This window comes from Stomoxys calcitrans, chromosome 2, assembly GCF_963082655.1.
Source record: "Stomoxys calcitrans chromosome 2, idStoCalc2.1, whole genome shotgun sequence".
In the NCBI taxonomy this organism is placed as follows: Eukaryota; Metazoa; Arthropoda; class Insecta; order Diptera; family Muscidae; genus Stomoxys; species Stomoxys calcitrans.
In genome coordinates this window covers 19374120-19400356 of record NC_081553.1, presented here as the reverse complement: position 1 = coordinate 19400356, position 26237 = coordinate 19374120, and the positions used below count along the sequence as shown (strand labels likewise).

At 37.3% G+C, this 26237-nt stretch overlaps 3 protein-coding genes across 7 annotated transcripts in view; 2 read left to right on the top strand and 1 right to left on the bottom strand.

Annotated features, from left to right (window-relative positions):
* LOC106091387 (uncharacterized) overlaps positions 1-26237 on the top strand; it is a 509131-nt gene that overhangs the window by 12165 nt on the left and 470729 nt on the right. The gene's annotated exons all lie outside the window — the stretch shown is intronic.
* On the top strand, positions 2129-4371 carry LOC106093660 (bifunctional arginine demethylase and lysyl-hydroxylase PSR). Its single transcript, XM_013260775.2, has one exon. It carries the CDS (start codon positions 2291-2293, stop codon positions 3509-3511), a length of 1221 nt encoding a protein of 406 aa, XP_013116229.1. The 5' UTR covers positions 2129-2290; the 3' UTR covers positions 3512-4371.
* On the bottom strand, positions 10166-23854 carry LOC106093659 (GTP-binding protein SAR1b). Of its 2 annotated transcripts, none has more exons than XM_013260772.2 (6): positions 23747-23854; positions 22707-22855; positions 13744-13863; positions 13610-13675; positions 10690-10925; positions 10166-10625 (listed from the first exon to the last, which is right to left on the bottom strand). In XM_013260772.2, the coding sequence occupies exons 2-6, from the start codon at positions 22747-22749 to the stop codon at positions 10509-10511; spliced, it is 582 nt and encodes a 193-aa protein (XP_013116226.1). In that variant the 5' UTR covers positions 22750-22855; positions 23747-23854; the 3' UTR covers positions 10166-10508. The 2 variants fall into 2 exon arrangements, with proteins under 2 accessions (XP_013116226.1, XP_013116227.1); XM_013260773.2 differs by lacking the exon at positions 23747-23854 and adding an exon at positions 22978-23001.

Genomic DNA, 26237 nt, shown 5'->3' with positions numbered 1-26237 from the left:
GAATTTCTCATCCCATTTCGATGGCACAGCGAATTCTGGTACTCCTTCAAATTATTTTGTTGAATATCGTCCAGATCGGACCATGTTTGCATATAGCTGCCATATAGACCGATCTCCCGATATAGAGTATTAGGCCCATAAAAGGAGCATTTATCATCCGATTTTGATCAAATTTGGTTTGGAGGGGTACTTAAACGCACTGTTTCAAATTTCATCAATATCGAATGAAATATGCTCCTTTTATGCGCTCAATACTCTATATCGGGAGTTCGGTCTATATGACAGCTATATCCAAATATGATCCGATCTGGTCGATGTTCAGAAAAAAGGTTTAGAGGTATTTTTCGCATATGACCTTTTGGGTATTTACCCATCGCCCATCTCTAAGAATAAAGGATTTGCAACGAAATATTAATTTCAATACATGTTTTGTACCTGAAATTGTGGGTACTTCAGTTTTGTCCGCTTTTATTTGCGACTTAAAATAATTTTTGAATTTTATTTTTTTTATAAAATTCTAAATTCCTTAAGTTTGTATTTTTTAATAATAAAGATGTAGATAAACAAAAAACCTAAAAACATTTGGTAGCTTTGTCTTAAAATAATTATCATTAAAAATGTGCTGAGGGGGTGCTTAGTGAGTTTTTACGATTGGAACATTTTTTTATTGGTAATGCACAATGCTGATTCAAAAAGGTAGTCTCAGCTTACAGCTGTTAACAGCCGGCCAGGTTTGACAGTATTAAAATATTAGATTTTTGTTTGCTTTCTCTTTTTTCTCGCATATTCCCCCTGCCAACATTTTGAAGTGACATTCATCGGCAATCGCCATGTAGTGACAAGGTGTCGTGCGATCTCATAAGAAAACGATTGTTTGTATTTTATAAAAACAAAATACACGAACAATTGCATTTTATCTTCTCAACAGGAGATAGTTTTTTTTTAATTCTAACTGTTTTTCGCATATTTTTTCTTACTCATGTGGTCCTCTGCATTGTCCAAAGAAATGTCAAAGTTATTGGTTCAAAAATTTGTGCTGCGATGTGTTAAAGGTTTTTAATAATTAATTTAAGTAAAACAAAAGAAACAGTTAATTTAAAACTAAGCAGAAATTGTACAAGTCTGAATACAAATTTTTTTGCGGCACTCTTAGTAGGATCATTTGTGATTCCTTTCTTGAGTCACTACAAAGATACTTTATGAAGTATCTCTTAAGTAACACCAAAAGCCTGTCTCAGGTGGGGAACAGTTTTTTTTGCGACGAAAAAACAGTTATCCCGGTGTTGAAACTTATCGTCTACACGTTACGTTTCAGTGACTCCTGGGATAGAAAATGTTTGCAGGGTCTGCTCATGTGTACACGCACACAAATTTCTTTGTGTGTGCTGGCAAAACGACGATCAACTTGATGACAAGATGGCGGATTGCAGCATATGATTTTTGGTTATTGCACAAACAGTTGTAGTGCAAACATAAAAATAAAAATTCGCTTAATCGGTTTAATAATTTTTGAGATGGAGGCCACCTTGAAACATGAGTTGGCATGGTTTTCTACGACGCTGAAACTTAAGCTCGAATTGTGGCGAGACCACCAAAAAAATTTTCCGCGATGTTTATCCCCTCACTACTTAAGGAAGAACTGCAAATAATTTTTTTTCATATAAAATCAATGCAATTGTTTAATTATGTTCGCACATCATTGGCCGATAAATCATCAAATGTGGGCAGGACTGGTCCAGGAACATTGGAAATGCAGTAAGTACTTAAATGTGCAACTCAGTTTTGCGGTAATACGTGACTGACCCAACGTTTTGGAAGAATATCACGAGCATGCAAAAAATGGTACGTTACCATATTTGCGGAATTTGCTACTAGAGATGCAATGAATGAAGCTGCTAGCTTCTACTTTTTATGCAAAAATAGTTTTTGAAATAAGTAGAAATCTTACTCTGTGATAGATTTTAATAATTCTTCCGGATAAGAATAAACTGAATTTTATGATGTTACTTAAATTGAGTAATTTGCCAATTTTTCGGAGAATTACCTTATGATTCATAAGTGGAGATTTCTATAAAAATGGTGGTTTTAAATGCGCGAATATTCCTCTTCATGTTTGTGGATGTGGCAACCTTGATGTGTAAAATATAAAGAGGAAAACGAATCATTCAAGCAGCTGGTAATTCTATGTAGAGGGAGGAAATTTCACAATTAATTTTTATGGAAAGGATCTCGAAAAACCTCCAACTGAAGTGATAAAACAAATCGTCGCAATAGCAACTATCCACCGAATATGAATGAGGAGTTCAAACTGCCCAAACGTTCACGTAAGCGAACTCGTGATGTAAAGCGTAAAGCAAGGCCGGAGTTGGATAAAGAAGGATGGACAGCTTTGCAATATGCGGATCCAGAACGATTTGAACCTTTCTGCAAGGTCAAAGACAATGTGGAGCGCATCGACGAACGGGACGTGAGTTGTGACGAGTTTATACGGCGTTTCGAGGAACCATATCTGCCGGTTGTAATCGAAGGCTGTCAAAATGGTTGGCAGGCCTTGGAAAAGTGGACCCTTCCACGCCTAGCCAAAAAGTACCGTAATCAAAAGTTTAAATGCGGAGAAGACAACGAAGGATATAGTGTTAAAATGAAAATGAAGTATTACATTGAGTACATGCAAACGACACGTGACGACAGTCCCCTATATATATTCGATAGCAGCTTCGGGGAACATCACAGGCGTCGGAAACTTCTGGAAGACTATGTGGTGCCCAAGTATTTCCGTGATGACCTATTTAAGTATTGCGGCGAAGATCGTCGTCCCCCTTACCGCTGGTTTGTAATGGGCCCAGCCAGGTCTGGCACTGGCATTCACATTGATCCCCTGGGCACCAGTGCTTGGAATGCTTTAATTAGCGGCCACAAACGTTGGTGCCTTTTTCCCACTCAGACTCCCAAGGAACTGTTAAAGGTTTCCTCGAATTTAGGAGGCAAGCAAAAAGACGAGGCCATTACTTGGTTCAGCACCATATACCCACGCACTTGCCTTGCGGATTGGCCCAAGGAATATAAACCTGTGGAGATTCTTCAAAAGCCTGGTGAAACAGTTTTTGTACCAGGTGGGTGGTGGCATGTGGTTCTAAACTTGGACGATACTATTGCTATAACACAGAATTTCTGCAGCCGTACTAATTTCCCAGTGGTATGGCATAAATCTGTAAGAGGACGACCCAAACTTTCGCGCAAATGGTTAAGGGTGCTGCGTGAAAAAGAACCAGACTTGGCAAAGATTGCCGAAAACATTAATATAAATCAAAGCACTGGCTTTGCTTCGGACAGTTCTAGCAATTCGAGTTCCTCCTCTTCGAGTTCATCTTCTTCGGAGTCAAGCGATGAGGGTGGTAACAATAGCGAGGATGACTCATGCTCCTCCAACACGGACAGCGGCCAGGAGAGTTTAACAGCCAAAAAGAAGAAAAAGCGACGCATGGGAGGAGCTATGTCGTCAAATTCATGATGGCCGCCACTCATATGTAGTTGCTATAGAAAAAATAATAATAATACCAACGATGAATTTAACCGTAGTAGTAGTAATAGTAGACGAGGTGCTGCTGCTGATGAAAAACACCATTTAAAGGCAACATCAGTTTTCCCCATTGTGGCAAGAGAGCCTTCAACTTTAGTTGAGAATGCAAAATTCCTAAACAGATTGCGCATGCTACATTTGGGGCTTGTGGACAACAGTAGTTAACAGACTTGCATTAGTTTCTTTCGCCAATCATGAAATGTACATCCTTAAAATGAATATTTATTTTGAATTCCTCCTCATCCCAAGCGAAACCTACATTTGGCTCAAAAGATATTACATAATAATATAAATACTTAAGAATTTTAGCTTTGTTTAAAAAAAATATAGAATTTTAATTTCACTTTACCATAAGAGAATATAGATTTTTGTTTAACCCTTTAAAAAATTTTTATTTATTTGGATTTCCTCTTTCATGCACTTCTCGCAATCACGCGGTTTTAGGGTTGAAAGAAAAAGCCCAGGAGATAATTTGAAAAATTTTAGTTTTTGTTTAATGGAGAATTTGTTTATTACATTTTTTCAGTTAACTCGTGGCTTTCATTTTTCCTATTTCTCTGTGAAAGAACTGACTAGTTTTTGTTGCCTTTTAAGAAAAGAAAAAGTATTTTGCAATTGACTCCAAGTATCCCCAGTTGCCTAACCTTACCACCCGCCAAATCATATCTCTCCTATTTTTCTGATGAAATGCATTCATGTAATTTGACGTAAGAATTTAACTAAAAAAATATACTTATGATTTAAAAACGATTAAATATACATACATAAATATATACGAATGACTAATAAAGACAAAACTATAAACGATGTTTTTCTTTACCTAGCTTTATGATAATAGTTTGTACTGCAAACTACTTCTTGTTTAATGGATGGGTAGAACTACCAGAGATTATGGGGTCTACCCCTACTACTACTTTCGATTGAATTTGAGAAGGAAGTTGCATTTTTGCAGTCTACGAAACCATTGGAAATGGAAAAAAAAACTTTAATCAGTAAAACTAGTTGTTGTTGTTGTTGTAGCAGTTTGTTGTGTTCTATCTTTCGTCTGCTTGATTCTGTTGAGTGTCAAGACCCAGGATCTCTGCGACAAAGATGGGGTGCGTCCACAGGGACCTGGGTCGGAGTCGAGTGGATCTGGTGGGGCAGTTAAACAGGTGACGTGTATCGTGCGGTCCCTGGTTACAATCGGGACATACATCTTGCACGTCGGCATCAATCCTTGCTCTATAGGAGTTGAGACGGTTGCATCTGCCGGAACGTAATTGAGCAAAACTAGTCTGGTTCGCCGGGGGAGGTCAATTTCTTCAGGTGCAATGGGAGGCGGTCGTTCTCCAAGGACTACATTCACCCGGTAGTCATTTACCGCAACTGCTAGCGTGTCTGCATGAATGTGGTCTAGACCTGCTTGATATACCGCTTGATCTAGAGGTTCTCTCTTGCAGCGCTGAACCTCACGCTCTAGATCATGTAGATTTACCTTAAGGCTTCTGGGCGGTGGATATCTATCTCATAAATGCCACAATCTCGTCGATCTTGCCACGGAGACCGCTGCAGTTTATGATACATGACACATTTCCCGGCACTGGCCTGGTAATATTTGGGCTGGTATGCTGCCGTTGCGTATATTGCCGTACGGGAGAGGTCGGGGGGTCACATAGTCCGACGACGACGACGCTTGTGACCCACTGCACATTGCGACATATCCAGTATGGCTATACTCCCGTAGTGAAGTGAGGCCAGAGCAAGGTTGGAAATGAACCAACTCCATGCACCGGTTACACTACACCGACACCGACCGATGATGGAGGCGGTTCTGGCAAACCGAACAGAACCAGAGTCCGGGGTTCTTTTCAATTCCGGTACGCCGGTACGGACCAGAAGCGTGCGGAGAAGGCACTCTGGGATGTGCCTGTCCCATGACGAAAAAAGACGAACACGTACACTGAGGCGGCAGCCCATGCCGATGATGGTTCCATCGGGTCAATCAGGTGCGTACAACCGGCTGCCATGGGATTGTGGAAGGGCCATATTACTTCTGCATAAACTGTTTAAGACAGGAGGTGATCGTTTGATAAGGCATATGGACTAACCTGTTTGTGCAAACTGGGTAGAAGAACATATACTCTCTATGATTGAAACTTCAGCATGTAATTATGATAGCTAGAGCACAAGTAATCAAATCAGTATCTGTCAATATATAGCCTAGAAATATATGTGTGAGAGGTTGAAATTAAAAACGACCAGCTAGTGTGATTTTATCAATACGGTCTATGCTATTCGGGAGCAGATTGCAGACTACACTCATGTTGTTGTTGGTGTTGTAACCACATGTCTATATGTGTGTAGGTGACGATCCTCGTCTAGCGTGAGCAAGCTCGTTCCGGTCCAAAGGACCGATCGCCGCAGCATCATGACGACCATTTAAAGGCGCCAACAATTCGCCTTGTCATATCGAACATCATAGACACTCAGTATTTGTGCAAGAGCTGGTGCCACCCGGCCTCTCACTGAGACTCTCCGCTCGATACCGCTCATTGTCCGCGATCGCATTTTCGGCTACTCCGTATGGAGCATTCCATTATCCGCAAGCTGTGGACGCGCCAGGTAGCTCGCAGCTAAGCTTCTGATTACAATGAACACCAAACAGATCGGACCTCAAAGTTCCAGTCGGCGTGGTGTTCATAGTTATTTAAAGGCCGTTTATATTGTAATAAGGGACCTTTTATTCCCAAAAAGTGTACTTTATTCAAACCTCAACAGCTCCTCGGGTGAAGAGACAACTTCGCCCAGACCAATACGACTTGCGGAGACATAATGATGAAATTCAAAGCTTTTTGGAGATAGAGGTAAAACGATCATTCAGCATTCGTCGAAGCTGATTCACACAAAACTCATTCAGGAAGTAATGCAGAGGTATCCAGACAGTATTGTCCGTTGGCCGAGTGGTCTCCGACCAAGATTAGGACATATACCGATTTCTTTATTAACCCTGTCGCAAAGACTTTGAGTTGCTACTCTAACCGAGCTGGGAATTTTTCGTACTGCCCACACATATCGCCGTCTCCACAACATGAGGAGGATCAGAAACTATATGTGGGGTCAACAGAATACGAAATGTAATCTCTTAAGGGTTAAACAGGATGTCCTCAGGCTGGCATTCTCTCCTCTGTACCATTTAAAATTTACCTTTCTAAACTCTTCCTGCTGTAGTGTTCTGTTCTGTTAATAGCATCGATAAGCTGGCTACCTTAAAATCTACTCGCCACGTCGAAGTTGATGTTCAGAGAATTCCGTTTACCCGAAAATTCTTAGGGTGACTATTGACAGTCTCTTTGGAATGTCTCATAAGGCAAGGCGAAAAACCATAAACTCTTGTCTTTAGAGAAAATTTTACTGAAATTTTGCCTTTAGAGAAAATTTCAATGAAATTTTGTCTTTAGAGAAAATTTCACTGAAATTTTGTCTTTAGAGAAAATTTCACTGAAATTTTGTCTTTAGAGAAAATTTCACTGAAATTTAGTCTTTAGAGAAAATTTCACTGAAATTTTGTCTTTAGAGAAAATTTCACTGAAATTTTGTCTTTAGAGAAAATTTCACTGAAATTTTGTCTTTAGAGAAAATTTCACTGAAATTTTGTCTTTAGAGAAAATTTCACTGAAATTTTGTCTTTAGAGAAAATTTCACTGAAATTTTGTCTTTAGAGAAAATTTCACTGAAATTTTGTCTTTAGAGAAAATTTCACTGAAATTTTGTCTTTAGAGAAAATTTCACTGAAATTTTGTCTTTAGAGAAAATTTCACTGAAATTTTGTCTTTAGAGAAAATTTCACTGAAATTTTGTCTTTAGAGAAAATTTCACTGAAACTTTGTCTTTAGAGAAAATTTCACTGAAATTTTGTCTTTAGAGAAAATTTCACTGAAATTTTGTCTTTAGAGAAAATTTCACTGAAATTTTGTCTTTAGAGAAAATTTCACTGAAATTTTGTCTTTAGAGAAAATTTCACTGAAATTTTGTCTTTAGAGAAAATTTCACTGAAATTTTGTCTTTAGAGAAAATTTCACTGAAATTTTGTCTTTAGAGAAAATTTCACTGAAATTTTGTCTTTAGAGAAAATTTCACTGAAATTTTGTCTTTAGAGAAAATTTCACTGAAACTTTGTCTTTAGAGAAAATTTCACTGAAATTTTGTCTTTAGAGAAAATTTCACTGAAATTTTGTCTTTAGAGAAAATTTCACTGAAATTTTGTCTTTAGAGAAAATTTCACTGAAATTTTGTCTTTAGATAAAATTTCATAGAAATTTTGTCTTTAGAGAAAATTTCATAGAAATTTTGTCTTTAGAGAAAATTTCATAGAAATTTTGTCTTTAGAGAAAATTTCACTGAAATTTTGTCTTTAGAGAAAATTTCACTGAAATTTTGTCTTTAGAGAAAATTTCACTGAAATTTTGTCTTTAGAGAAAATTTCACTGAAATTTTGTCTTTAGAGAAAATTTCACTGAAATTTAGAGAAAATTTCATAGAAATTTTGTCTTTAGAGAAAATTTCACTGAAATTTTGTCTTTAGAGAAAATTTCACTGAAATTTTGTCTTTAGAGAAAATTTCACTGAAATTTTGTCTTTAGAGAAAATTTCACTGAAATTTTGTCTTTAGAGAAAATTTCACTGAAATTTTGTCTTTAGAGAAAATTTCACTGAAATTTTGTCTTTAGTGAAAATTTCACTGAAATTTTGTCTTTAGAGAAAATTTCACTGAAATTTTGTCTTTAGATAAAATTTCACTGAAATTTTGTCTTTAGATAAAATTTCACTGAAATTTTGTCTTTAGATAAAATTTCACTGAAATTTTGTCTTTAGATAAAATTTCACTGAAATTTTGTCTTTAGATAAAATTTCACTGAAATTTTGTCTTTAGAGAAAATTTCACTGAAATTTTGTCTTTAGAGAAAATTTCACTGAAATTTTGTCTTTAGAGAAAATTTCACTGAAATTTTGTCTTTAGAGAAAATTTCACTGAAATTTTGCCTTTAGAGAAAATTTCACTGAAATTTTGTCTTTAGAGAAAATTTCACTGAAATTTTGTCTTTAGAGAAAATTTCATAGAAATTTTGTCTTTAGAGAAAATTTCATAGAAATTTTGTCTTTAGAGAAAATTTCATAGAAATTTTGTCTTTAGAGAAAATTTCATAGAAATTTTGTCTTTAGAGAAAATTTCATAGAAATTTTGTCTTTAGAGAAAATTTCATAGAAATTTTGTCTTTAGAGAAAATTTCATAGAAATTTTGTCTTTAGAGAAAATTTCATAGAAATTTTGTCTTTAGAGAAAATTTCATAGAAATTTTGTCTTTAGAGAAAATTTCATAGAAATTTTGTCTTTAGAGAAAATTTCATAGAAATTTTGTCTTTAGAGAAAATTTCATAGAAATTTTGTCTTTAGAGAAAATTTCATAGAAATTTTGTCTTTAGAGAAAATTTCATAGAAATTTTGTCTTTAGAGAAAATTTCATAGAAATTTTGTCTTTAGAGAAAATTTCATAGAAATTTTGTCTTTAGAGAAAATTTCATAGAAATTTTGTCTTTAGAGAAAATTTCATAGAAATTTTGTCTTTAGAGAAAATTTCACTGAAATTTTGTCTTCAGAGAAAATTTCACTGAAATTTTGTCTTCAGAGAAAATTTCACTGAAATTTGTCTTTAGAGAAAATTTCATAGAAATTTTGTCTTTAGAGAAAATTTCAATGAAATTTTGTCTTTAGAGAAAATTTCACTGAAATTTTGTCTTTCAAGAAAATTTCTTTACAGAAAATTTCACTGAAATTTTGTCTTTAGAGAAAATTTCACTTATTTCGCTGAAAAATTTGACGGAGACAAAAAACTCCTTTTCACAATTTTTCGCCCTCAGTACATGGTTCCTACTTACATTTTCGCTCCGTCCGCATGCCATGGAGAAATTAAAAACTAGAAATATGAACATGTGCGCTATAAAGCCTTTGAAAAAATATATAATAGCATATCAATAAATAATATCTTCGATTTAGTAAAAAGGACTTTAGATTTATTTAGGATTTTTTCTGTTCTTTTGGACAAAGGATCAATTAACTTGTTGGTTTACAAGACCAAGTATAATTTACACTAAATAAAATTATGCAAACGCAAACTTATAGGAATAGAATCAATGCATTTTTTTTAAGGGAAACAGTCTAAATTAAAAAAAAAAACAACTAATAATTTGTTTGGAAATTATTATTAAATATATTGTGGAGAAGAAACTAAATGTAAATAAATCATAATGAAAAACTGGATATCAAACCCATGCTAAGTTTTGTTTTATATGTAAATCATCACAAAATAAATGGAATACATTTTGTTTAATTTTATGCACAAAAGAAAGACACAAGTATGGAAAAGCGTGGAAAATGTTTTTTTTTCTTTGTTGCATTAAAAATATTTAGTAGTATACCGTCTACCTTTACTGGTTTTATATATACTGTGGTTGTTGTAGCGTAATGTTCACAAAACAAAAATTGCGCCTTTCCCACGGACATTTTTCTTGATTTAATTAAAATTTATTATTATTATTTTTGTATGGTTGTTGTTGTTTTTCTCTTTTATTATTTTTTATTGTTGTTGTTGTGGATGAATAGAAGAGTTTGATTGAATGTACTTGAGAGTGTGTGTGTGTGTGTTTGTGTTTATGTGGGTGTTGTTTGGTTGGATGCGTGATAGAAAAGAAACGAATGATGATTGACTGACTGAGAGGCTGCTTGCTGCAATTACAAATATTGTATCTTTTTGTTGTTGTATATACTTAATTGTGTTACAAATAAAAAAGAAATCATTTTTGTTTTGCTGTTTTGCCACTCCGGAACGAAACGAAACATCACATCATCATAATCAACGTCGTCACATCATCGCCAATCACCAGCAACACCTTAATCAATATACTGCGCTAACCAACGGAAACCTTCACCATAACCTTGTCGCTTCAGAACGGAACACATGAACAACTCTAAGGGACGTCCAGGCAAATCAGAACGTGCAACTTTACCCTGTAATGTGAAATGGATGCATAAGTAAAAACATTGAGAACTGTTATAGTAGCCAGCAGCATACCTTTCCAGTTGTCAATTGGTAGAGACCAAATACATTCCTCAGCTCATCTTCGCTGGCTGCACCGGGCTTATCGATTTTGTTTCCCAAAATCAGCACAGGACAATTTGACAAGGCCTCATCTGTGAGCAGAGAGTCCAATTCGTTTTTACTCTCTTGGAAACGGCCACGATCCCAAGCGTCTATCAAGAATACAATAGCATCCACAGCTGGGAAATAATCCTTCCACACGCGACGTGCTAAAATGGGAAAACAAGACAAACATTTTATATCAATCTAGACATGGTTTCTTTAATCGATTGGTCTATAAGGCTGTTGCAGCGGCGTTTTGTTGGGTGGGGCAGGTTTCCTGACACTTGACCCCTTATATTTATATCAGATTCTTACTCTACTCAAAACTACCCCGGCACGGCTAGAACATTGAGGCCCGATCTGTGTGGTGTTCCTTGCTATCACGAGAAGCTTAGCTGTGAGCTACCGGGCGCGTCCACAGGTTGCCGATAGTAGAATGGTCCATACAGAGTAGCTGCAACGGGAGTCGCGGACACTCAACGGTATCGTGCGGAGAGCCTCAGTGAGAGGCCGGGCGGCACCGGCCTCTCACAAATGCTCGATATGACAAGCCGAGTTATTGGCGCCTTTAAATAACCAATGGCCACCCTGTTCCCGCTGCGACCGTTCCTTTGGACCAGAACGAGCTTGCTCACCTGCTGGAGCTTGACGAGGATCGCGACCTCCACATGAATATGTGACTACAACAACAACATGTTGGATAGCTCAATCTTGGTGGATTCAGACTTGACTGCAAATTGAATATACTCCAACAAAGGATTAATAAGAAAGTCAAATCCAAACCTCCATTTCATGCGAAATCCTTTCAAACCATAGAAGCTTGACGAGAATCGCTATCTCCACATGCAACGGAGGCAATGGTGATCTATGCCCAGCACAGAATGTCTTCGTGCCCCACACAGTTTGAGCTCCGATCTGCGTTGTTCACCGTTATCTCGAGAAGCCTAGGTGGGAGCTAACCGCGTCCACAGGTTGCGGATTTCTCTATACGCAGTAGCTAAAACTGTAGTCGCGGACAATCAGCAATATCGAGCTGAGTCTTGGTGAGAGGCTGGGCGGCACCGGCTTTTGCTAGATAATGAATGCCTATGATAAGGCGAATTATCACGTTCCCGCGTATCTTGCTTAGATACTGAGTGCCTATGACAAGGCGAATTATCACGTTCCCGCGTCGATTATTTATTATGAAAAAATGGACGCATGGCATGGCCATTATGGAGTGTGGCCGAATTTATTTGTGCCACAAGCAATAATTACGATTGCATAATTTTTTTTTCATAGCGGAGAGGCTATAGTATTGTGGCTGTTTTGATGTGGCTCTTTTGAAAGTCACGGTATGTTTACCTAGTTAAACATATGACGTTGTAAAACGGTTAACTTTTTATATAGGTCGCGATATGTTTTTTTCAATTTCGTGCAAAGCTCTGATATGAAGGTTGAGCTAGTGGAATGCTCCATACGGAGTAACTGCAACTGCGGTCCCGGACAATCAGCGGTATGGAGTGAAGAGTCTTAATGAGATGCACTGATGCATTTGGATGGTACCAAAAAAAATCGCGATCTAGGAAACCAGTCAAATGCTTTTACAAAGCAAAAACAAATTTTTTGACCCAAAAAAAATTTTTTATACCGACCACCGAAGGATGGGGTTTTTTGTCATTCCCTTTGCAACACATCGAAATATCCATTTCCGATCCTATAAAGTATATATATTCTTGATCAGCGTAAAAATCTAAGACGATCTAGCCATGCCCGTCCGTCTGTCAGTCTATCTTTTGAAATCACGCTACAGTCATTAAAAATAGAGATATTGAGCTCAAACTTTGCACAGATTCTTTTTTCGTCCATAAGCAGGTTAAGTTCGAAGAAGGGCTATATCGGACTATATCTTGATATAGCCCCCATTTAGAGTTTTAGGCCCATAATAGCCACATTTGTTATACGATTTTGCTGAAATTTGGGCCAGTGAGTTGTGTTAGGCCCTTCGACATCTTTCTCTAATTTGGCCCAGATCGGTCCAGATTTGGATATAGCTGCCATATAGACCGATCTCTCGATTTAAGGCTTTGGAGCCATAAAAGGCGCATTTATTGTCCGATGTCGCCGAATTTTGGGACAGTGAATTAAGTTAAGCCCCTCGACGTACTTCTGTAATATGGCACAGATCGGTCCAGATTTGGATATAGCTGCCATATAGACTGATCTCTCGATTTAAGGTTTTGAGCCCATAGAAGGTGTATTTATTGTCCGATGTCGCCTAAATTTGGGACAGTGAGTTGTGTTAGGCCCTTCGACATCCTTCTTCAATTTGGCCCAGATTGGTCCAGATTTGAATATAGCTGCCATATAGGCCGATCTCTCGATTTAAAGTTTTGGGCCCATAAAAGGCGCATTTCTTGTGCGATGTCACCGAAATTTGGGACAGTGAGTTGTGTTGGGTCCTTTGACATATTTCTTCAATTTGGCCAAGATCGGTTTAGATTTGGATAAAGCTGCCATATAGACCGATCTCTCGATTTAAGTTTTTAGGGCCATAAAGGGCCCATTCATTGTATATTTCAATATAGCTGCTATGGTTGCTATGCTATGCATTTTTCACCGGATTTTGACGAAAGGTGGTTTACATTTATACCCGAGGTGGTGGGTATCAAAAGTATGGCCCGCTCGAACTTAGCGCCTGTAACAGAAACAGATTACCCTATGGTCTGCCGACGGACAATATCCGATTGTATGCATTCTTTCAAGACCGAATAAATTTAGCACAAAATGCGTGAATTTGGAGGAACTTGATGGGGGTAATTTTTCATTGACTGCCCTATTTATCTAGAATTTGTACCAAAGAATAACTCACCTTGAGTGTGACCACCTAAATCGAAGGTAGTAAAACGCATATTGCCAATGGACAATTCTTCCGATGCTAAAATAAAAATAACAATTAATTAATTTTTTCATTTCGTTTCTCCGTGTATTGCATTTTTCACTTACTGGGATGTAATGTTGGTACATGTTGGGCTAATTTATCATCTTTGAGCATGTGCAACAATGTCGTTTTACCAGCGTTATCCAAACCAAGGAACAATAATTTACCCGATTTTTTCCATAGACCTAAACAAAAGATTAAAAAAATGTTTTTTATTTTAGAGTGAACGAATTTATGGGTAGTATGTATAATAATATTCCATCGATATATATATATATTCAACCTGGTTTATCTAACATGGGGGTTTACTAATTTCGTCATTCTGTTTGGAACACCTCGAAATATGCGTCTAAGGCCCCATAAAGTATGTTTATTCTTAATCGTCATGACATTTTAAGTCTATCCTGCCATGTCCGTTCGCCTGTCTGTCGAAAGCACGCTAGCTTTCGAAGGAGTAAAGGTAGGCGCTTGAAATTTTGCACAAATACTTATTATTAGTGTTGGTCGGTTGGGATTGTAAATGGGCCAAATCGGTCCATGTTTTGATATAGCTGCCATATAAAGCAATTTTGGGTCTTGACTTCTTGAGTCTCTAGAGGCCGCAATTCTCGTCCGATATGGCTGAAATTTTGCAAGTGGTGTTTTGGTATCATTTCCAATAACTGCGCTAAGTGTAGCTTAAATCGGTTGATAACCTGATATAGCTGCCATATAAACCGATCTTGGATCTTGACTTTTTGTGCCGCTAGAGGGCGCAATTCTCATCCGATTTGGCTAAATTTTGCATGAGGTATTTTGCTATGACTTCCAACAGCTGTGCTTAGTATGGCGCAAATCGGTACATAACCTGATAAAGCTGCCATGCAAAACCGATCTGGGATCTTGACTTCTTGAGTCTCTAGAGGGCGCAGTTATTATGAAATTTGGCTGAAATTTTGTACAACGGCTTCTCCCATGACCTTCAATATGCATGTTGATCAGAATCGATCTGTCGAGGTGTAGGGTATTATACAGTCGGCACCGCCCGACTTTTGCCCTTCCTTACTGGTTTTATTATAGAGACCATCAAATGAAACAAGACACTAAAACGGTTTCCAGCAATACTCATACCAAATTCCCCATGGAGGTCACCGTAGCGCAGAGGTTAGCATGTCTGCCTATGACGCTGAACAGCTGGGTTCGAATCCTGGCGAGACCATCAGAAAAAATTTTCAGCGGTGGTTTTCCCCTCCTAATCCTGGCACCATTTGTGAGGTACTATGTCATGTAAAACTTCTCTCCAAAGAGGTGTCGCACTGCGGCACGCCGTTCGGATTCGTCTATAAAAAGGAGGCCCCTTATCATTGAGCTTAAACTTGAATCGGACTGCACTCATTGATATGTGAGAAGTTTGCCCCTGTTCCTTAGTGGAATGTTCATGGGCGAAATTTGCAAATTTCCGATTAAAGTTTAAACTCAATGATAAGGGCCTCTTTTTTTAAGCCGAGACGAACAGCGGGCCGCAAGGCGACGTCACTTGGTACCAAAGTTTAAACATAGCAGGATAACTCACAAATGCAGCCAGCATTAGTAAGGGGATAACCACTCCTGAAATTTTTTATGATGTTCACGCCAGGGTTTGAATTCAAGCATTTGGCGTCATAGGCGGATATGGTAACCTCTGCGTTACGGTGGCCTCCGATGGCACCACTATATATTGCATACACATATGCAGGAATCTTATTTCCAACAATTTTAAGAACATTTTTTGTTCGAATTTTGGAGCTATAAAAAATTGCAGACTTTCGACAAGGCAATTTTCATCCAAAACATATATGACGGGGTAAATTATTTTTTTGTTAATTTCATTCGTCCACTTAATGGCAATCCAAACTGCAATGGGATGCCTCTTTACAAAATCGAGCTAGAATTTTTCAAATACAGCTCTATTCTTAGGTATTTTTTTATCTATTCGTCGTTATTGGGTTAATATATATGTAATATCAATATTTATTTTCTTTTTAGCTAATTCAGTATTATAAAATTTTCTGCATCACTTTGCAATTTCAATTAAGTAATTAATTCGAATGGACGCTTAACCGAAATTCCGCTTTGGTGGTAATGACAAGTATTCGACAGGTATGAACGTAGAAAACGTGTTTTGAATTTTTTATGTTGTTTTTGGCCAGTAGCATTGTCATGCGAAAATGTTTCGAAACAGTTAATAAGGGCAGTAGGTGTATGAGAAATACTAGATATACCCAAATGTCACGCGATAAGTTATATTTATTATGGAAACAAAAACAACAATATGCTGTGGATTTTATGATTTTTTTCTTTTAGGATTAAAGTCGGGCAAAACTGACCCATTGCTACTATGCACCGACGACGGGTAACCAACACACACACACATGATTGCATACCTATACAATATATTGTTGTGTGCGAAATAATGTACAAATGTGTTAGTATGCCCATCACACTTTGCACCACCATGATAATCACAACGTGATGTGTATTAAACTTCATAAAAAATTACTGTACCAATATTCGTGATAGAACCGATTGAACAGGGGCAAACTTCTCACATATCAATTAGTGCAGTCCGATTCAAGTTTAAGCTCAATGATAACGGGGCTCCTTTTTATAGCCGAGTCTGAATGGCGTGCCGCAGTGCGACACCTCTTTGGAGAAAAGATTTACATGGCATAGTACCTCACAAATGTTGCCAGCATTAGAAAGGGAAAACCACCGCTGAAAATTTTTTCTGATGGTCTCGCCAGGATTCGAACGCAAGCGTTCAGCGTCATAGGCGGACATGCTAACCTCTGCGCTACGGTGGCCTCCGATTTGAACTACGATATCCCTGGTAACAGAAGTTACATAGACTTCTATACGGATGGTTCTAGAACTGGTCATATCGAAAAGGCTACCCGACCACTGCAGTGTGTATTAAGCAGAGATCCTTGCAATTAAGGAAGTGATGGAAAGGCTAAGATTTAATGTCATTACGATAATTGGCATAAATATCTTCTCAGACAGCCATTAAATAAATCCCTGAAAAACCTATTTCTGAATTTAAAAACCGCCCTTGACTGTCGAAAATCTCTCAACGAGATGACTGAACAGTTCAAAATCCACCTGTTCTGGGTGCCGGCCTACAAAGATATCCCAGGGAATTGTAAAGCGGATGAGCTTGCGAGACTAGGCACTACCCTACACATTCCAGGGATGCTGGAATCTATGCCTCTAACGACATGTAAGCTAAGTTTTCAGGACCAGGCGCGAAGGACAACGAATGATAGATGGTCACAAAGAGGCGGCTGTGAGCATTTCAAAACTATGTGGCCTAATCAAGACTTGAAGAGGTATACTGCTTTGCTGCTATTGGCTAGAACAGACGTTAAATATCATTGGGTCTGTCATGACAGGTCACTGTCTAATCGGAAAACATGCTGACAGACTGAAGGTTGCCAGCAATGACTTTTGCAGAAGCTGTGAGAAAATCGAAGAAGAAGACACCAGATAACACCTTCCGTGTGTGTGTCCTGCACTAGCCGTCAGAAAGAGTTCACTCGAATGTTTGATGATTTGATTGCCTTTACAGGTTCTCATTACTTTGAGAACCTGTCTGATTTAGCGGATGTGAACATTCGCAAGTTATTGGGCTTTTTAAAGCGATTTGAGTGGTTTAACGGTGGGAACTAGAAGGCATCTACCTTCTTCTGTTCCTGTGGTATCACAATGGACGAAAACGTCTAAGTGAGTCTGATGGCAGACTGTCACTTAAACCAAACCTAACCTAACCCAACTTCTTAAAAATCGGTTTATATATAAAAATAATAATAATACATTGTGGAAGTATAACAAATAAGATGTGCTACAAAGGTCTCCTTTTATAGTCCAGTCTAGAAGCCTTGTCGCAGAGCATTGCTCTTGTAGGGAATTCATACAACACTCTCACTACTCACTTGTCAAGGTCTGCAAAAAGGCAGATTGATCCCATTACTGAAATCAGGAAAGTACAGCTTTTTTTCGGGGACCCTACAAATGTAGACCGATAGAGACACAGACGACGCCATGTTTTTTGCGCTCTTGTGACATTTTTCTTCAGTAAGGTTTGCCATTTCATGATGGAAATATACGAGCCAACAACGAGTCGAAATTATAAAATTTACTATCGAAATTCGGGGCCAGTGGCCTCAACGTTAAGAGAGCTACGTCCAATTTAGCCATGAGCGCTCATTTCTGGCTGAATGGCTTCGTCATCGAGCAAAATATGCGTTATTGGTCAGACAGAAATCCAATGAGTCTTCATTGCACCTCGAAACGGTTTGGTGCGGTTTATAGGGTGGCGGCATCAATAGGCCGTAATTATCCCGTGCCGGCCTTGATCATCAGAATATTTTTGGCCCCTATTGGATGATATGGACTTGGAGGATATGTTCCAGCAGAACGGCGCCACAAGCCACACAGCAAATGTCACAATCAATTTATTGGAAACCAAGTTTGGAGAACGTATTATCTTACGAAATATCTCAGTCAATTGGCCGCCTCGGTCGTACGTTAGACTATTTCCTGTGGGGCTACATCAAGTCTATGGTCTATGTCAACAAGCCAGCGACAATTGATGAACTTCGTACGAATATTAAACGCGAAATTGCATCACTATCTCCCGATTTATGCTTGAAAACCATCGAAAATTGGGTTCAGCGTCTGGACTTGTGCAAGCGTGCCCGTGATGGCCATGCAAAAGAAATCGATTTCTATACATAATGGCACCGAACGTACTCTGACAGAAATAATGAATTTCATTGACATTCACAACCGTTTTTGTTTTATTAAAAAAAATTTTAGCGCTCTTAATGACAAACGCTATATTAGAGCAAGCGAGAATATACCTTTCAACAGATAACTATATTGTTAGGTTGGGGCCTTTCTTCTAAGGTGATCAACGGAATTGGACTAAAACAAAACATGCTTCTTAAGAGCACAGAAGTCATAAAAACAAACACACCTAACGGATTGACGGACAGGCGCACGTTATTTTAATGAAATTTTAAGAGGATCAGTGATAGGAAATCCTTATCTCGACATTTAGATATCAACCACCATCTTGTTTGCTTTTGTTTTGCACAACACTGTATGTACTAAGTATCAAATGTATGCAATATATGGACATTGGATTGCAGTGGGTACAAACATGGTAGGTATTTCATATATCTACAACGTAGTTCTGTTAGATATAGCACGCATACAATATAGTTATAGTAGCCTGAACTTTGAAGCTCTATTTGCACACTTTGTCAGCAAATGTCTATTTTACATTTGAAAATAAAATTAATGTACACTAGACCGTCCCATCCTATGAGAAAGATTTTTTTTTTGCAAATAGAGAAACGCATACCAGTTTTTCCTTTTGGTACTAAGAAGCGAAATACGAAATATCACAACGATCGGTTACCGAAAACACGTGCCACAACGGCATTCAAAATTGGAAAAATTGCAATTTCTGGGATCCATTGGAGAATTTTAAGTCTTAGAATTTAATTTGAGCACATAGTAAACAATTTCTTTCTTTTCAGTTAATTTTATTCAGATAATGCCACTTGAAGCCACACAGTGGCCAATTTTAACAAATTACAATGAGCTACATTTATATGTCACTTATTGTTAACTAAATACCAGAAAGGAAGGGCAAAAGTCGGGCGTAACCCTAAAGTCAATACCCTACACGTACCATATAAGTACAATGTAGGAGCTATATCCAATTATGAACCAAAGTTGATGGACTTCGGATGTTTTCGGATGGGTTATTAAACAATCCGTGTCAAATTTTGAGCAAACTGTAATAACTACGGTTCAAAAATAATAACATTACTGCAAAGTACCCAATATATATATGACGAACATATATATGGGAGCTATATCTAATTCTGAACCGACTTCGAGCAAACTTCTCAGATAATGTGGAAGTCGTCGGGGAAAGCGTTGTTGGCAAGATTGATCAAAAAATGTGCTTGCAGTGGCTCTTGGACTGAAAATCGGTCGATATACATATATGACAGCTAAATTTAAATCTGAGCCGATTTGTATGAAATTCACCAGTAATGTCGAGAGTCATAAGAAAATCCTACCCAATATATATATGACGAACATATAAAGGGTGATTTTTTTGAGGTTAGGATTTTCATGCATTAGTATTTGACAGATCACGTGGGATTTCAGACATGGTGTCAAAGAGAAAGATGCTCAGTATGCTTTGACATTTCATCATGAATAGACTTACTAACGAGCAACGCTTGCAAATCATTGAATTTTATTACCAAAATCAGTGTTCGGTTCGAAATGTGTTCAAATTTTGACAAATTTTTTTCAGCGATGAGGCTCATTTCTGGTTGAATGGCTACGTAAATAATAATGTGCTTGCAGTGGCTCTTGGACTGAAAATCGGTCGATATACATATATGACAGCTAAATTTAAATCTGAGCCGATTTGTATGAAATTCACCAGTAATGTCGAGAGTCATAAGAAAATCCTTCCTGCCAAATTTCGAGAGAATCGGTTAACAAATGAGCACTTTATTGCAATATTTCTTTAAATCGGACGAACATATATATGGGAGCTATATCCAAATCTGAACCGATGTCAAAGAAACTTCTTAAATAATGTGGTAATCGACGAAGAAAACGTTGTGCAAAGTTTTGGCAGGATTGGTCCAAAAATGCGTTTGCTGTGGCTCTAGGAGTGAAAATCGGCTATATATATATATATGACAGCTATATTTTAATCGGAACTGATTTTCATGAAATTAATGTCGAGAGTCAAGAGAAATTCCTTCCTGCCAAATTTTGAAACAATCGGTTTACAAATGACCATTGTATTGCAAAATTACTGCAAATCGGACGAACATATATATGGGAGCTATATCTAAATCTGAACCGATTTCGACCAATCTTTATAGACATTGTGGAAGTCGTCGTGGAAAGCGTTGAACAAAAATTTTGGGAAAATTGGTCAATAAATGCGCTAGCAAGGGCTCTAGATTGAAAATCGGGCGATAAATATATATGAGAGAGATATCATGGACAGACGGATATGGCTTTATCGAATCAGAAAGTAATTCTGAGTCGATCGCTTTAATTATCAATGGGTCTATCTCTGTTTCTTCTAGGTGTTACAAACAAATGCACTAAGTTATAATACTCTGTACCACAGTTGTGGTGTAGGGTATAACAAGTTGTGTCTAGTCATTGTTCTAGGTGTCCTAGTTTGCAGTAAACGTGTATCGATCGATTCAGAATTACTTCCTAGTTCGACCTAGCTAGACGGTCCTTGCGCGATACTGGTAGCATTTGTTATCATCACGAAATTCTGGACAGATCACTTTTTTGGCCTAGGAACAAATGCTATTAATTTTGGTGAACATTGGTTCAAATTTAAGTATAGCTCCCATATATATGTACCGCCTGATTTTTACTTAAATGGTCGTAGTTGTCCCAATATTTAATCGATTCGCAGGAAATTTGGTATGAAGTGTTTTATTACTCATCTGGAAGCATAAGCCAAATTTTATCAATCAATCCGTTCAAATTTAGATAAAGCTCCCGTGTAAAGATAGTAGCCGAAGTTTATTAATTGAGCTGTTGTTGTTGTAGAAGTGTGTTGTACACTGAGGCGGCAGCCCATGCCGATGAAGGAATCCATCGGGTCAATCTGGTACGTACAACCGGCTGCCATGGGATTGATTGGCCTGTTGTTGTAGCAGTGTGTTGTACACTTAGGCGGCAGCCCTTGCCGATGAAGGAATCCAACGGATCCATACGCAATGTACAACCGGCTGTCATGGGACTGATTAATTGGGCTGTAGTTTCTGTAGGTTGAAAATATATCCAAATGTGAACCGATTTTAATAAAATTTAGCAGAGGCTTTCATATGAGTATGACATTTCATACCGAATTTCATTAAAATTGTAGCAACTAGGCTTTTATAGGAGCAAATCGGGCGAATTATATATATGGGAGCTATATATAAATCTGAATCGATTTCTACCAAAGTTGACAGCGTTTGTCTTTATACAAAAAAAAATAATGTATGCAAATTTTCGTGATGATTAGATAACATAATGCGAATCCATCTTAGCTATAAAAAAAACGACAAAGAAACTATCACCACAGAATGGATATGCGGACATACGGATAGCAAGCCGATTCAACAGGAATTTCTGAGTCCAACTATTCAACGTATACATATTTAACCAATTTCATGCTAGGACCTTATATAATCAACTGGATTCCTTAGAAAGCTTTACATCCAGCTTTGGACGTCGTGGCGGCATGGGTTTTCGTTAACCGATCGCCATAATATTCGCATTTTGCTTAAAGAATATGGGCTTATTAGGATGAAAAGAAAAAAAAATGGAGGGTATGCTTTTAAAAAATATACTTTTTGTTTTCGGGACACCCTAATGTACACATTCCATTTAAAATACATTTTGCACTGATCCTCACAAAATTCCAGCGTAATTTCGTTATTGTCAAGTACGATTTTCATATAGCCTCATGTAAGCTCGACAGTTTTACTCGGCTACTACCGACTTTTGCTCTCACCAATTTTGTATTTTCATTCTACACACTCATTTATGTATTTCATTTCTCATTTACATCTCGTCCATAAATTTCACTTTTTTGTTCATTTTAGCAGTTTTAATTATATAATTGCAACTAATAATCATATTTAAAACGTTTTTGGCAATATTCTCCGTTATGCTCATTTACATTTTAAGGTCATTAACTTATTTCACACAGGCAAACTGATAATGCTTCCCTGTAGCAGCTGCTTTTTTTTTTAGCCGGGAATGTCAAAAGATCAAACGTCAAAATCCACCATATCGCAACGTCACACAGTCCGTTCAGCTATAACGTCAATACTACCTGTTTAAGTAGTCTGAATAGGTAGTATATGTTTGTGTGTGCCTTGTTGGCAACAACACATGCTTCTGAAGTGGATCTTGGACAGATTTTTTAGGTTGGCATTGTTCTACTTACCCAAATATCCTAAGACCCCAGTGAACCAATCCCAAATGAACATTTTTATTTGTTGTTTTTGTTAATATGCTGCTAAAATGCGGGAAGAAGGGAAGTGTGGTTGGTATTATAATCAAATGCGGCGGCTCTGCTGCTGCGTTATAACTAATCTGCAAAATGAGACAACAAAAAATAGCAACAACGAAATTCATATTAATCTCGCAATACCAATAAAATACAAAATAACAAAGAAAGTAGTGCAATTTACTTTATGGACATTTATACAACTCACACGCATACGCTGGCTGAACTTAAGATGCTGCTGTCATTGGAACTTGGACAAGTTATGCATATCTGAGTAGCATAGAAGCATTACCCCCCTAGTCATTTGAAATAGAGGCTCAGTAGAGATTTACAACAAAACAAACAAAAATCATTAAAACGCGTGAAACTGATAGGTGTAATGACTCTTCACAAAGAAAAGCTGTGATAAGACCTCAAAAAGTGTCTCTCAATGAATGAATAAATAAACGAAGAAAGAAGGCGAAACCTTGACATAAATAAGGCGCAATACTAACAAAAATATTATTAATAGATCCATTCATAGCTGGGCCAAATAATAAAAATGTTATTTAATAATTATCATTTGCATTTTGTACTTTAGACTTTCCAGGAAGACACTCCTCGTCAATAGTCCAATATTTCCATCCCTTGAATTTCCTGTCGCGAAACGACATGCAAAGTGGAAATAATTGTTTGGAACTCTTGTCCATCACACTCTTCCTTCTTAGCAGCTTGGAATTTTTCCCTGCATGGCCACGAATTTCACTTCATTCTTCTGACCAATCATTGTTGTACGAATCACACCACCGCTGCCCCTTTTCAAGAGACTTGTCTTGTCGTCTGTGTAGTATGACAACTAGTCAAGTCAGCCAGCGTATATGTGCGTTTCTTTTTTTTCACTTCCTAATTTGCTTTTTCAATGACACTTTAATTTTGACCCAGCACCTACCGGGGCGCTGGGTGTCGGCCATTATCTTACCTAATGGCCATTATCTTACCTAAAAGTACACACAAATTCCAATAATACAAAGTTCCGTTCCCCTATTAAATTTTTGCTTATAAAAAGAAAGAAGAACAAGACACGGGGACACGACACGACAGCATAGGGACCTAGAAGTCGACTTTTGACTAATCGATTAATCGACTTTTAGTTTGAAAAATCGAAAAGTCAAAGTCGACTTTCTGTGATTAAAAAAGTTGAATAATCGACTTTGAAGTCGAAATAAGTAGGAAAAATTAAAAAAAAAGTCAACATGGATTTAGTTTTAAGTCGATTTTTGTCGCCGACTTTTGGACTATTTTTTTTAGCTATAGGTTGGTATTATATTTGCTTTTAGCGAAATTTTTTCAGGATAACTTTTTTCAGATAATAGATTTTAAGGCAAAGAAACTTGTTGATTTCATTCATTATGCCATTGCCTTATTACTTATCATGGCGTCATTTGCACAAGAACCGCAAATCATATTGTGCAATCCGCCATCTTGTCATCAAACTGATCGACGTTTTGCCAACACACACAAAGAAATTTGTGTGCGTGTTTGTATACGTGTGCGTACATGAGCAGATAATATGCGGGAAAAAAGATAACAACAAAGAGAATGCAAACAAAAATCTGACATCTTATTACCGTTAAACCTGGCGGGTTGTTAGCAGCTGTTTGCGTGAGAACTTATTTTTAAATCCGCCTTGATTACTTATGAAACAATTTTCATAAAATTATTATTATCATTGAAAAACATGTGTTTTCACCTGTGGAAAACAAATATAGTACCAGCACAACGAAAATTAGTCGATCCAATCTATATTGGACTCGAATGAGAGGATATATAGATCAATCACGTCTAAGTTCACATAGATTTGTTTTGCATTCCGTTTAGAAGCTGTATCAAGTTACGGACCGTGCATACATTGCGCAGATGTTAAATCATAACTATTGGTTGCACCCTTAGTGTCATGACAATTATAACAAGTAAAAACGTAGTAAGTTTGTATTCAACATTTTTGCTATCACACCTGCACTTTTTTTTGTTTGTATGACAACCTAAAAATGTAAGCAAATCTGATTATTTTATGTGAAAATGGTTTAATTGGTGTGAAAGGTGGTTGAATCATAAATTTGTGAAAACAATTTGATTTGGGTTGCTTTCTTTCATTTCATTCGACAAACAGCTGATTTTTTTTATATTTTTGTCAGAAGGAATACAGTAATCTATAAACCAAAAAATTACATGTGCTATTTTCAAAAGTGAATTTTCATGTGTTAGTTTAATTTGTATCACACGACAAGTACAACTGTACATGTGCTTAATTTAACACCTACATACCGTATAATAGAGCCTTAAGATTTCACGATTTAAGGTTCATTCACTTTATCCTATCCACTACTATCCACTTTATATTTTGCGAAAACAAAGTGGATGGGCCACATGAACATTACTAACTTTGTCAAAATGTTCCTATACTGAATGTCAGGATTCACTGAATAAGGTTAAGTCAAGCGATCAGCCGACATACATTTTTTTTAAGTTTTGGCAGTATTTGGCATTGAGGATGTCAACTTGTTCTCTTTTTACTTTCATTCATTGTTTACGTTTTCTCCTATTTGATGACATTTCCAATCGTCAGATTTGACATCCTTAATGATGTTCATGGGGCCTATCCACTTTATGTTTTCGCAAGTGACCTAACCTTCTATTAGTGAATCCTGACTGAATGTTAACAAATGTCAGAAATTTTTTTTTCTCACAAAATGCAGCATATGTACATCCACGCATTACTTTTTGTTTTAATTTCACATACGGCTTGAAATATTCAAAATTTTGAATATTTTGGTAATTGAATTTTAATTTGAATCTGAACAATCGCACTTTGCAAACAAGAAAGCAAAACGTAAACAATAACAAGTTTGACAAGCTTTATGACAAAAAATTTTATATCGACTGATTGCTTAGCGTAACCGTGTTAGATGAATCCTGCCCCAACCTGTGGACACGCCCGGTAGCTCGCAGCTAGACTTCTCGTGATAACGATGAATGCCACAAAGTTCCAGTCTATGTGATGCTTATAGTTATCCCGAGCCGGATATGCCCGTGACCTTCACTATCTTTCATACTAAGTATAGCCCAAATCCGTTCATAACGTTGGTGAAGGTCCTTTATAAATCGATCTCTCAATTTTCTATCCTCAGCGTCTACAGAAAATAATTCTTATCAAAACATATAAAAAAATCCAAAGTGGTTTTTTTTGTTATGATCTCCCATCCCACAACGAAAACTTATTATTACGTGAATCCAGGTTCATTTACAGCATCAAAATTCTCTTATTTAACATGTGAGGTTTATCCTTCCGTTTGATGGGGCCATAACTGCTGCCAACTCAATGGTGGGCGCTATTGTGAATGCTAAATGCATTAATGTGAATAGCACATTACGATAACGGCAAGATGTTGTTTAGCCATTTATTAACAGATGTAGCTTATGTGTATGTGT